This window comes from Atta colombica, unplaced genomic scaffold (genome assembly GCF_001594045.1).
Source record: "Atta colombica isolate Treedump-2 unplaced genomic scaffold, Acol1.0 scaffold110, whole genome shotgun sequence".
In the NCBI taxonomy this organism is placed as follows: Eukaryota; Metazoa; Arthropoda; class Insecta; order Hymenoptera; family Formicidae; genus Atta; species Atta colombica.
In genome coordinates this window covers 1,311,658-1,325,470 of record NW_017259196.1, presented here as the reverse complement: position 1 = coordinate 1,325,470, position 13,813 = coordinate 1,311,658, and the positions used below count along the sequence as shown (strand labels likewise).

The window sequence follows — 13,813 nt, the reverse complement described above, 5'->3', positions numbered from 1 at the left end:
TATGTATATATATATATATATATGTATGTATATATGTATATATATATATATGCAAAGAGAAATGTAGCGGAATTCTTAGCAACAGCAACAATGCCTATATCTGGTAAAAAAACTACATTCCAAAATAATAAATAATGTAATTAATAAAAGATAAAGTTTTGTATATTCGTTTTTTATTTAATCTAAAAAAATAAATAGTATCTTGTCCCAATGGTAGATAAATCGGATTTATAAGAATTTTCAGATATATACGCGATAAATGTAATAATGAACACGGAAAAAAGGATTTTACTAAAAAAAAGTAAAGTATCTAAAAATTCAACTAAATAATTAAAAAATAATTTTATTGAACAATCAAATTAATTGTGGCGAATATAGGTATATTAAGCTGCTAAATTGTTAAAATTTTGTGTAATATTGTTCATTGTACGTGTAATATTGCTCATGTATATTTTCTACATAATTATTGTAATGGCTCAATAAAAATTTAGTTAGATATAGATCTGAAAACAATTATATGTTTTCAGATCTATATCTAGCTAAATTTTTAGATACTTCAGCGAAATCGTTCTTTCTGTGTAATAAATGGTCGCTCAAAAGAAGCAATATCGATAAGAAAGACATTCGAGGGAGAAACTACTAGCTGAAATATTGTCCCACTGATTATATGATTTTATTTGATTTCATATGATTTCATCTGATTACAAATAATTTTTTTCACTATATATGAAGTCTATATTTGATAAAATATAAGATTTTAATATTATACCATTTTCTCCAATTACTATTTTATACCGATTTCTCGTGGTTACATATGTAATTATCGGATTATACAGAGATTTCATATGAATTTTACAATGATTTCGAGAATTCCCACGATTACATTAAGTGGTTATATGTCTCCCCTCGAGACATTTCATCGATAATATAATATTCATAATAAATTCGTACGCTATTTATTGTAAAAAAATCCAAAACTGTTTGCGTTTGACATTCAGAGATTTACATATGGTTTGCTTTTGTCGCTTAATCTGCGTCCAAGAATTCTCGGGCATTGTCTTGGTATATGATTTGTTTTCTACTAAGTTGCACTTCACCATTCTCTTTCTCTTTTTCAAATATTAAACATACTCACTTGTATTCTCACTTCAAGTTCTAAAAATGTTCCGCTATAGAAAACAAACTTATGTATTCGTACTTAAAAACGGATCGAAAGCAGTTCGCTTTGAAATTAAAATAACATTTTACTATGTCATTATAATTTTATGCACTTTCACATTCGATTCTCAAATATTTGTGCACGTATAGAGAACTACCAGAATGGCCAGATAAAAGATATGAATGACATACGTGACAATAGTGGCAGTTATCTTCTTCAGAGAATGTTAAATTGCTACAATACTTTGCGTACATACGATGGAAAAACAACGCGTAGAATGTTTTTAAGCGATAAGAATATTTCTGTTATTTTCATACGAAATAATTTATCCGGAGTATCAAGCTAAATAAATGAAAATAAACAGTATATTTTTCCTTGTGAAAGGAATGATTTTATTGAAGCATCTAAAAATTTAGCTTGATACAGATATAAAAATAATTTTGTCAAATCATTAAAATAATGTATGAAACTCAATACATATATGATAAACAATGTAGCAAAATATTTTGACATCAATTTGAGTGTTCTCCATAATTATTTTTATCAAATTATTTTCTTCTGATCAGTACTTGAATTTTTTAATTTCAGTAAAACTGTTTTTTAACTGTTTTTCTGTAATAGTAATTAAAAATGATTAATGAATAAAACATTTTTTGTTACGCTTTTGGAGATCTCAGATAAAATGATCTTTAAATAACTCTTCAGTACCTGTAAAATTAACTTTTAGTAATGTATATTATAATAGTTAAAAAATATCCGACTTTTATTTTCTATATATTTAGCTAAAATTTGTATATTTTTTTATATATTTATATATTTTACATATTTTATTTTACCTTTATAGTATCTATTAAATGTGTTAAAGTTTTAAAATCGAAGAACAGAGAATTGCGTTTTAAGAGAATCATGTTTTTCCGGACATCGTATAGTCTATTGTTTCACTGATTATGCAGGCCGCAACGTGAGAAACAATATGCAAAGTTTTGCGGTCAACAATACATTAGCTCGTTCTCGTTGCTTTTTCCTTGGAACAGACGCATAGCAAAAGTAGCTTAACTTTAAATCAAGTGTTTCTATTTAGAGGAAGCTGCGATTGTTAAAGCGCTATTTAGACTATTATCTATTGGGTTGTTCGAAAAGTTCGTGCCGATGTTGAAGGAAAATTGAAAGGCAGAAGATTTAAATTTTAGTATACATTTATTAAATTATATAGGTTAGTCGGCACGAACTTTCTGGACAATCCAATATTTCTTTACTTATAATCTTGAAATAAGAATATAAAATCGAGAAAGTATAAAATCGGGAGGTCAAATTACATGACATTCGACTGATAAAACAATCTTTTCGTTTCTTACATTGCATTGAGTCAAATTGATAGATTTTATTTATATAGTAAATATTTTTTCCTGTCGCTTCATAAATTTTGTGTTTATCAGTATATCATCATATTATCATCGCTGAAATAAAAAACTCTTCCTGGATACTGAACTAAAAAATTACATGCTTCGCGTTGAAGAATAATTCATAATTTTATTTTTCTTTAATAAAAAACGTGTTTCAAAAATGTGTTTCTTTAAATAAGTAAAATAATAAGTAAATTAACTATAAAAATATTAAAAGAACTTTTCTGAAATTGAAACGGAATTCCCACATTTCAAGAATATTGTAATGATTTTATATTATTGGCACAAACAAAACTTGCGTCTGACACAATAAGAGAAAAATATTTGTTTGAAAACGTATTTGAATTTTTTCTGCCATGATTAATAATAAGATTTAAAATTAAAATTGATGCATTTTATTAATATACAGTACCTGTTCTATATATTATCTGTTTAATCAGATAGATTGCAAACAGATAAAATGTAAAATAAAATATGCACATTGATTTGCATAATGCTAAATATGCGAAGAAAATAATACATAGAAATTATGATGCCAAGCCGAATCTTTATATAATTAAGTATGAATAAAAATATATAGATTGTACATATATTCATTTAATTGTTATTAATTTTTATCGTTTTTTTATTGCTTAATTTCTCTTATTATATATATTATATAAATCGCTGAACGATTGACACTTCAATTAAGCTGGAAATAACACAATGATTTAGCTTTTTACATTGTAGCGGATCGACTCATCATTAAAGGCCTTGCAACTACATATGAATCACATTAACATTAATTATATACGAATACAATGTACGAGGGTATTTGTCTTGGACTTTAATCTGTTCTCTTTGTTCGATATCTCCGAGATATATATTAATTGTCGATTTCGCATAAAAAGCAGAGATTAACTTGTGCCATCTCGGTACAACGATCAATGATTGACTGACGATCATACAAAAAAAATATTGAATTCTGATTAATTCATCAATTCTTGTCAAGAATATCACTAATGCCCATTTCCATCAATGTAGATTAATTTTAATCTCAGTTCAACTTATTCTTCTACTCTTTAGAACTAGAAAAAGACAAAGAGTAAGTTGAACCGAAATTAAAGTTAATCTGCGTTGATAGAAATGGGCCTAATACATATAGGCCAGTATTTATAGTTGATTCTTATATTGAGATTATCTTAAGCATAATCTTAAGATGTCGTAAACTAATCAGAAGGCTGTATCAGCGTCTTAAGACATTATTTAAGACATTTCTTAAAATAAGATTGTGAATATTATCCCTTAATTATCTGCTATTGTAAATACGTGCATGTCATAAATTTATTTTTTCTGTATCTTAATCCATGAATAAATATAGGGAAGACTGAGGTCAGACTATATAGGGGTAAGTAGAATAATCGAGGCTACAGAACAAAAAACGTGAGATACGCGTAAACGTGTCTGAGCACGCAACAGCGACTGTCACTCAATCTCTGCTAACATCTTGTTGTGAATACATCTATAATAGAAGTTATGCCACAATTTTAAAAAATCGTACATCTAAGTAAATATTTTTATTCTTAAAGTTTTTGTTTTTACAATTGTATATGATTGTCTGAGATATGATTGATTTCTACTTAGATAGTAAATGTAATTCTTAATAAAGACCAATAGATAGTGTAGTTCTTAATAAAATTCAACAGATTTTTTTTGTTTATATATCTTTGTATCGTGTATTTTTAATGTTTTTAAAAACTGAACGATGGGGATAGTAGACTAATCACAGCATGGAACTGTATGATTCATTTAGTGACAACTCTTATAGTACTTACTCAAAATTTTATTCCTTTAAAGAGATTTTTCCTCAGTGATAAATGTTATAAGTTTAATTCCCTCATGTCCAATCTCGAAAATTAGACTCGACGTGCACGAAATGAACAAATTTTGCAAAAAAAAAAAAACATTGTTTTGCCCTGCGAAGCGAATATTGTGTTTAAAATATATTTTTATAAAAGTTTTATTAATATGTAGCCAAAGATATAATTTAAAATAATACATTAATCTTTATTTTATAATAACCGTAGTCAAATTACCCCGGTCCTGGGGCTAGTTGAATCAGATGGAATGCATTAGAAAAATGCATTTTTTTCATATTATTTATCAGTTTCCCTTTATTATTAAAATATTATTAAGTAATTAAATGTATACAGTAACTGGTATAGAATTCATTTTTTCGATAAGTCTCTTAATTTCTGTCTGTAAAAATTCGAAACTGAAAAATGAGTCTATTAGCCCCCAGTCTCTCCTATTCAAAAAATGAATAAACCTCGAAATGAATATCCTCTAACTTTGTTCTTCACTGAGTTGTATTACGCATTTTCATTAAAAACATTTGTTAAATAATAATTATTTCATAAAAATATGTGAACGCTCGTATTAATATAAAAACAAAGAAATACTAAACAAGAGGTCTGTTTTCTGTGACTGAACTAGTGTACACTTTTAAAATTTAAAGTGAGATAGATATATCTTTGATATTTGTCGAAAACGAGAAGAAAGATCTAGTTTAGTGCAGGAACTGAAAACAGACCAAAGGTCAATGATTGAGCCAAAAATGATTGACAATTTGAATTAATATTTAATCGAACATAAATTTAAAATACGTTTTGGGATCACCAGTCCTTCTTCAGTTATACTAAAAAATTATTGAAAAAATTAAATGAAAACAATTTTTTATATATATATATATATTACCAAAAGTATATATAAATTAGCCTTACATACTAAAATTGGTCTTACATTACTAAAATTGGTGAATCATTTCAAAATGCCTTGTTGTCAATGTGTAGATGAAACGAAATGAATAGAACTTACAAAATCGATAAATTATTGATGTCATCTCAAAGATTGTGATAAAAATGTACTTGACTTTTCAAAAATAATTATAATGTCCAGTATCGCGCTATGTCGAGGTAAAATTAAAGTCATTAATCGTCATTGTTCAGTGAAAATTAATAACAAGATTTTAAGAATTCAGCATGAGAATTAATCTGTTCATAATTAAATGTTAAAGTCAATTTTGTAAAAAAGAATAGATAAATTATAAGATTAACATGAATGCCAGAATATAAACGTGAAATGTGTCTCAGATTCGAATGTAAAAACTTTTTATAGAATAGACCAAATGACATCCAAATATCTATTTATTATTGTCTATTTATTATTGTTCCGAATGAACTCTAATAGAATGAAATATGATTCGTTCAACTTTTCTGTGTGTCTTTTTGCAAGTTAATTTCCTCTGTTTGTTCTTTAATATATAACATTTCTGAGATTCTTCTCTTATAATAATTATTCTCAGAATCTAAAATTTTCCCAATCAAATGAATGATATATTATGTTGTAAGATATGTCGTATGATTACAAACGATTACTAGACAGATATCTAGACTCATATTTGATATTATTTCTATATTTATTAATTCTAGTGCCAAGTTATCTCTTTGTTTGTCCCACATATGACGCGTTACAATCATTGCAATTTATTTTATACATTACATTTTGGAAGGAAGTTATATTTAATCTGCCTTTCTGTCTACTCTAATGAAAAAATTAATTATAGGTGTTTATTAAAGCACCTATATAATCAGTTATAACAGTAAGTTTATTGATGAATGACGTGATGGTATTAATAATATTTGGTAATATAAAAAATTTTTTTTTTTAAATTAGGATCCGAGGTTTTGACATCCTCTTTAACTTTGTCGTAATATAATGATTTTTGTCATAACATAATTATTTCATTTTTTTTTTAATTCTTGCGTAAACAGAAAATACTTTTACTTGTTTATTGGAACTATTACACTGTCAAAAATAAAATGTTAATTTTAATATTTTTGCATATCTCGAAAAGTCCACTACACGTCTTTATTAAGTTAAAATTAACATTTTATTTTTAACAGTGTATGTTGATAAATAGGAAACATTAAGATTTATTCTTAAATTAAATGTTTATTTTTAATTTTCACGAATCTAAAAGTTCGATTTTTTTATTTCAGATTCGAAAACAATCCTCAAATCCGTCAGCGGCAGATTGCGCTCCAGCGAGCTAACGGCTATTATGGGCCCTTCAGGCGCTGGAAAGTCAACGCTCTTAAATATTCTCACCGGATACAAGTGAGCTTCCACATATAATTATTGCCAATGAAATAATAATGTAAAGGCGCGCTAAAGTGACGCTAAATAAGAAAGGCGTGCGTTTTAAATAAAATATAACTTTGCGCATATTAATCGCTAAAATAAGCACACTTGTCATCTTGTTATTATTATATTAGCTCGAAACATATTATTAGATTAAAATTTATACATATATTCCCATAGATACAAATAAGCAGTAGTAGCAGATAAAATGTCATTTTGTTCATTTCATTTTCTTTATTGTTAAACAGTCATTTATTGATTATGCTTCATGATTCATGTGAGTATTCACGATTGTCACGTTTTAATTATTCCCTTATATTGTTAGTAATTGTGTATTAGTGAAAAGATTATTAAAAGAAAAATTGTGGGAGATATCTAAAAAACTAAAAAATTTTATAAAAACAATTAATTAACGATCGCTTCCAAAAATCACTTTTAATTTAGTTTTATCACTTAAAAATCACTTTGATTAAAGCTTTTATCATAAATCTTTTATTTTTAAGTTTTATCATAAATATTTTATTCTTGTACAAAATCGCTTTTAATTTATCATCTAGTACGATCTTTATACATTTTATTAGGAATTCATTTTTTTATTTTATTAAAACTTTTTTGCCACATTAAATCATTATTATTCGATATTACTTGATTACTTGATTACTTATGTTATTATAAATCGCATTTTTTTAAGATTTATCATCAGTTTATTAATTAAAACGTAGCAATAGGTATTTCCTGCGAGCAATCCTAACGCTTATTGTTCATATGTCAATAAACAAATGCGACACATTGAGAAATTAGAGAGAATATCGCTTTCTCTTTATGATAATTACCTCAGCTTTGGAGTTTGTGCTTTGTTATTAAATATCTAGATATTCGTCAGTACTGGAATTGATTTGCAACTTTCGGCCGATTTTCAGGTTAAGTCCCGTCCCGACCAATATATTTAAATTGCGCGCGGGTTGGTGAAGTAAGGGACGGGAACCAAACTGAAAATCGACTGAAAATTACAAGTAAATTCTAGTACTGATGTTCGTAAATCTATTCCACGTCATCATAAACTTGCCGTCTCTTTACATAAAAAAGATCGATTTCATCATGTTATCTCTCCATGACCTCGTCACGCACTTTCAATTTTTTTTCAAATCTTGTCCAAACATTTCACTTTCTTCACCATACCGGTCTCACTTTCTTTGGTGATACACGGTATCACTTTCTTCGCGTTTTGTTACGACACTACGGAACAGAAGTATTCCGTTGTTAATAATAAAAATTATACACATATAGAAATATCTACACATATCGTAAATTTGTTTATATTTACATGATAATTCTCTGCGTGTTACACTAAAATTGAAAACATTATTTTAAAATGACTTGAGGATATATTACATACATTCTCAAAACAACGAAAAAATTATGACAAAATTACAGATTATATTAGGTGTTTTGCGAATAAATAAAATTGATTTATTTTTTATTTATACAACAATCGCTTCATTACGATGAAATTTTGCATAAATCATTTTGAGTACTCAAAGTACTTATATTAAAAAACTGAGATTTTTGTCACTATTGTTTAAAATAATTTAATTTTTAATGATAAATAAAATAAGTAAATAATAAAAGCATGTTGTTGAATAAAAACATAATGTTATTCATTCATCTTTCACATACATATAATTTGTAATATAAATATTAACACATTTCCAATTTTAATTCACTTTGCAGAGAGAATAACTATATAATACATCTTTAAAAAAATTAATATATTCGGGATATAGACTTTCTTAAGTAAGGATTTTTAATATTGTCTACAATAAACTGTATTAGAATGGTTTTGTTTGATGAAGTAATTTATAGTATGACGTTTTTTTGTCAGAAAAAATTATGTAAATTGCTGTAAAAAAATTCATGATTTTTTTTCTAATTTATTGTTTAAGACGTAATGTATATCTTTTTTTAACATATTAATAATAATTCTCGGAATGACGCGAATAATACAGCATGTATTTATTTATGTATTTATTTAAATAAATCAATTTCCATTGATTTATTTCTGAATTGACTTGTTCAAAAAATAATGCAGTATCTTTTAAAACGTCTTTCAATATGTTACAACTATCGTTTAAAATCACCTACTTCATATTCGCGTCATACATAAAAAAAATACACAAAAAAAAATTCCTTTTCATTTGCGTACAAATCAAATGCAGTTATTATTATGATGTCAAGGCGCGTTCCTGTCTCCGCTATATTTTGCGTAGAGATTGTATAAGAACTTTGTCAAGCAGGAAACCAACTTGACATATCTTTTTTGCTATCATTACCTTTAAATTGTACAAGGACGTTGTACATGATATCTCGGCGAGAACTACTTTCCTATTAAACTGCTCGGACTGGTTTTCGATAAGTATACACTTTATAGAAGTTAATACGCATCCAGTCACTAATTGCCCAGCACAACGATGTTGTATGATTGCTTTTCGAGACAGTCATTTACAATATATAAAGCAATAATAAATTGCTTTATATATTTGCTTTATATAAATTTAAATGTATTGTTTTGCAGTTACTAAGTTTTTATGTCGCAGTCTATTTTAAAAAATATTCTACTATAATTTAATTAAAGTCCAAAATGTATATAACTATAAAATACAGGGATAGTTATAAACGTATATGATGACACAATAAATGTAATCGATAAACGAATCATTTCTGATCCATCCAATTTTAGCTGTCTATAATCGCGCTTCAAGAGTAATTATCTTTTTAGTATTTTCATAATGTTTGCATGTTCGATGCAGTTTGCTTTTGAATAATAAATGACCTACAATGTATTTGTTGCTACGTAAAAGTTGTTTCGATGCTTGTTTGCTTCTTTTCCAAACCGGTTTCATAGTCAATTGATGCTGCATATCTATATTGCATTGCAAGATATCGCGTTTTACGCATCTTACGATTGAGAATCTTTTCGTGATATACGGCGATCTAACATTGAATTTCTATGTGACACGATAAAGAAATTTATGAGTTATTAATGACTGTCTTCGGTCAAGAACATCTATGATCGGTTTAAATTCTCTTCAGCGATCATTATATTATATATTTTGACGAAGAATAGATGAAAGATGCTCCTATTTTCGGACAACAAGAATTATGAAGGGAGAAATACGCGTGTATAAATTCTCTTCTATAAATTATTAATTCTATGATGCGATATGTATTTATGGGAAAACGCTACAAAATTATTACAAGCAAATTGTATATTTTCCATGTCAAATTATTTATTAGAAATTTTTTTACCAGGATGTCAAGTGCAGAAGGCAGCATCACGATAAATGGCCAGGAAAGAAACCTCAGTGCCTTCAGGAAACTCTCCTGCTACATCATGCAAGATAATCAACTTCATATGAATCTAACGGTAGCGGAAGCTATGAAGGTTGCAGCGAACCTTAAGCTCAGCTCACATGTTAATCAAGCAGAGAAAGAAGAAGTGGTAAATTAATTCTCTTATTTGATCTTTTCCTTTTGATAAAGCATAGCATAATAACGATTAAATTTAATTGTTTATTCGTATGTACATAAATATAAAATGCATAAATATTACATATATAATATTATACATAGTGAAATAGAAAAATTCATTTCGTTGTGTTTGTTTCATCTACTTCAGTGCTAGAAAAAATATTATTTATTAATATTTATTATTCATGAGAATCTGAGAAAATCTGTGTAATTTCAGTTAATTATCAACATTATTTTTTAATTGTACAAATAAAAATTTAATGCAAATCTTTAACATATTCAATTTTATGTGTTATTAATTTATTAATTGACGTTTATTTATCCTTCTGCCCAGATCCAGGAAATACTTGAAACTCTCGGCTTGTCTGAGCATCGCCGTACTATGACCTCGAACCTGAGTGGCGGTCAAAAGAAAAGGCTCTCCATCGCTCTAGAGTTAGTGAATAATCCTCCTATAATGTTTTTCGACGAACCGACTAGGTAAGTTTTAAATTTTATGAAAAATACATAATTCAGTATTGCTACAGTAATCTTGTGGCTAATTATAACCATATTTTTATAAATTTAAAACTTAATTTTGAACAAATTTCCAACATATTAACTCACAATCAGATGAATATGTACATTATATTGTGATAAAAATTACAATGTATTGATAAATTATTATAAGTGACGTAATTTTAATTCTCTGTGTATACAATAATTTTAATTCAAGGACGAATTTTATGACACAACTTGCACAATGAGAATGAGAGCAATAACTAAAGAGAATTTAAGAGAACTAGGAAGTGTGTACAGTACTTAAATAATGTATTCAAAAATTTGGTTGAATAAATCTTGAATCTGTCAACAAGAAATCCATCAGTAACGATTTCTTTTGCTTTCTCTAAATGAGACTTATGAGAGAGAAACTCCATCTTTTCTTGATAATTTCTTTGATTTTCGAATCTCGATCTTAACATGGCCAATATCACCAGGAAATCACATATTTTTATAAGATTACGGAAATCAGATTATGAATTTTTTTTTTTAATTTTAATAACTGCGTCATATAGTTCACATTGAATTTCTCTTTGCAACTTTCAAGGAACTCTCGATACAACAAGCATTCGGCCGCGTTCCGGATTTGCAACGAAGTGACTGCATCTTCCATATAACTATATAATGATAAATGTTTACACGAACATTGAATCTTAAGAACTATCACAAGTCTGTCCGAAAATTAAATAACTTATTAGATTAATTTTTTTAATATCTTCTACTTATTATTCTGAAAACTGATCCACATTTTGAATCCTGTAATATATAAAAAGATTACAAATTATAAATTACAAATTATAAATATACAAATATCGCACAAAAAAAATATCTCACATCAATCGAAATGAAATACAAAAGGGCATAACGCGGGAGAAAGTAAACGATGCTAAATTTTTTTAAACGTTTCTTTCTTGTTGAAGACTTTCACTGACGAAAGACGGTATATTGAAATTGTTGCATCTACAGCGACGTATTTCATTTGACGAATTTATCATATATGATGATTTATGATAAATTAGCTCATCTCTTATAGAAATCTAATATTGGCTAATTTATTACTAGAAGACAGTTATTTATTTCAAGTACTGAATAACAGTGTTTTTACTTAGAGTAATTAACTACTGTTTTTCAATATTAGATTTTTGTAATGGATATGTCATGTTTGTGTAATGACACAAATTAATGAAAATAATTCATGTTATACAAAAGATTTGAATTCGATTTCCTAGTCTACGTGTGTAATATCACGTTCTACGCAAAATGTTTCTCATTTCTCAACCGGTTTCGTAAGAACCGCTCAATCTCAGTTTCCTTTATGGCAAAAGACAAACGTCACAAAAGTAAATTAGACCGGTCCTTTCAACTCTTTCAAGGTCTATACGAGAACTTGATCCTCCTTTATACAAAAAATTACTTTCTTAACGATTCATAGTTAATCATGTTAGAGGAAAAAAAAAATTAATTATATACTTCTTCATTAGCACGTATAATGGATATTGCGCGGATAAAAAAATAAAACATATATAATTCTATTCATTTTTATTTTGTTATATGAATATATAATATATACCACCGACGAGATACTATTAAAAAGACTGACATCCTTATCGGAATTCGCATTCTTGTAAATATTGATTAATTAAAACTGTTAATATTGTACTAATTTTATGATTTATTAGTTTAATAGACATATTTATGCATTTAGAACTCAATAATACTCGATTTTTCTTTAAAATTGTGATTTCAATTATTCGTCAAAGTTTGATTATCAATAGAAATGATAATTGCAGAGAAAAAATTGTAATTTTTCTCTATATAGGAGTAATATATAGGATATTATAGCTTTACAAGTACGCATATGTATTTATGTACTAAAAAATCATGAATTTAATAATGTAAATTTTGCCAAATGTTTATGTTACGTTCTTCAATTACCTCCCTTGGGGCCCTTTTTATACCGCCGAAATTTGCCCAGGATCTTTAATAGTATCTCGTCGATGTATATACATATAATATTATATAAGATGTCAATACAATTTTATTTTCTAATGCTGTCATAAAATATGCAAATATATGCTAATATAATGAAGAAGAAAGTATAAGTATACTATATACTATATACTATAATGATTGATTTTATTTGGTTGTTTACAGCGGTTTGGACTCCTCATCCTGTTTTCAATGCATCTCGTTGCTGAAAACTTTGGCACGTGGCGGCAGAACGATAATTTGTACAATTCATCAGCCTAGTGCAAGACTTTTTGAGATGTTCGATGCTCTCTACACGTTAGCCGAAGGTCAATGCGTTTATCAAGGTTCTACATCACAGTTGGTGCCTTTCCTAAGAACAATTGGCCTCAATTGTCCGAGCTATCACAACCCAGCATCGTTTAGTAAGTATTTTTAAATAAGATTATTTTAATATATTAAAACAAAGATAAAGTAAGAAGAAAATATGTGCTTTTGAAAAATTAGTCTCTATAAAAGGTTTTTTTTATTTTAATAAATTAGTAATTTTTGTTTACATAAATATTTATGGTATATGATATTTATGGTATATATGATATCTGGTCTGCTTTATAGTCATTGAAGTATCGTGCGGCGAATATGGTGATAATATCAAGAATTTAATTAATGCGATAAACAACGGCAAATACGATATACGTGAAGGACATCCGTTCCCCGAGACGAAAGAGGGAATGAATAATTACACTGCTGCGACGGGTATATTGAAGAACAGCGATAACTTGGACAAAACAAAGATCAAAGACAAAAATGATATCAGTAATTTGCAGGAAAAGTTCTCGGAGGAAAAAAACGAGATTAATAATGGAAAACTCATTCATGGTTACGCTACAAATGACATTGCTAAGCAAGGTAACATTTTTTTAATTGTATATTTCGGTAATGATTGTAACATGACTCTTTTCAGTTGTTTATAAATAACTTCAATTAATATAATTAAATAATTAATATATTATAATTAATATATTATAATTAA

The 13,813-nt window shown here is 27.4% G+C and overlaps 1 protein-coding gene across 3 annotated transcripts in view; it reads left to right on the top strand.

Annotated features, from left to right (window-relative positions):
• LOC108693897 (ATP-binding cassette sub-family G member 1) overlaps positions 1-13,813 on the top strand; it is a 45,092-nt gene that overhangs the window by 27,615 nt on the left and 3,664 nt on the right. For all 3 annotated transcript variants that reach the window (XM_018203095.1, XM_018203094.1, XM_018203092.1), the window contains 5 exons: positions 6,603-6,720; positions 10,054-10,243; positions 10,607-10,752; positions 12,967-13,205; positions 13,396-13,689. In XM_018203095.1, the coding sequence (XP_018058584.1) occupies positions 6,603-6,720; positions 10,054-10,243; positions 10,607-10,752; positions 12,967-13,205; positions 13,396-13,689 (987 nt within the window). The remainder of the gene's footprint in view (positions 1-6,602; positions 6,721-10,053; positions 10,244-10,606; positions 10,753-12,966; positions 13,206-13,395; positions 13,690-13,813) is intronic.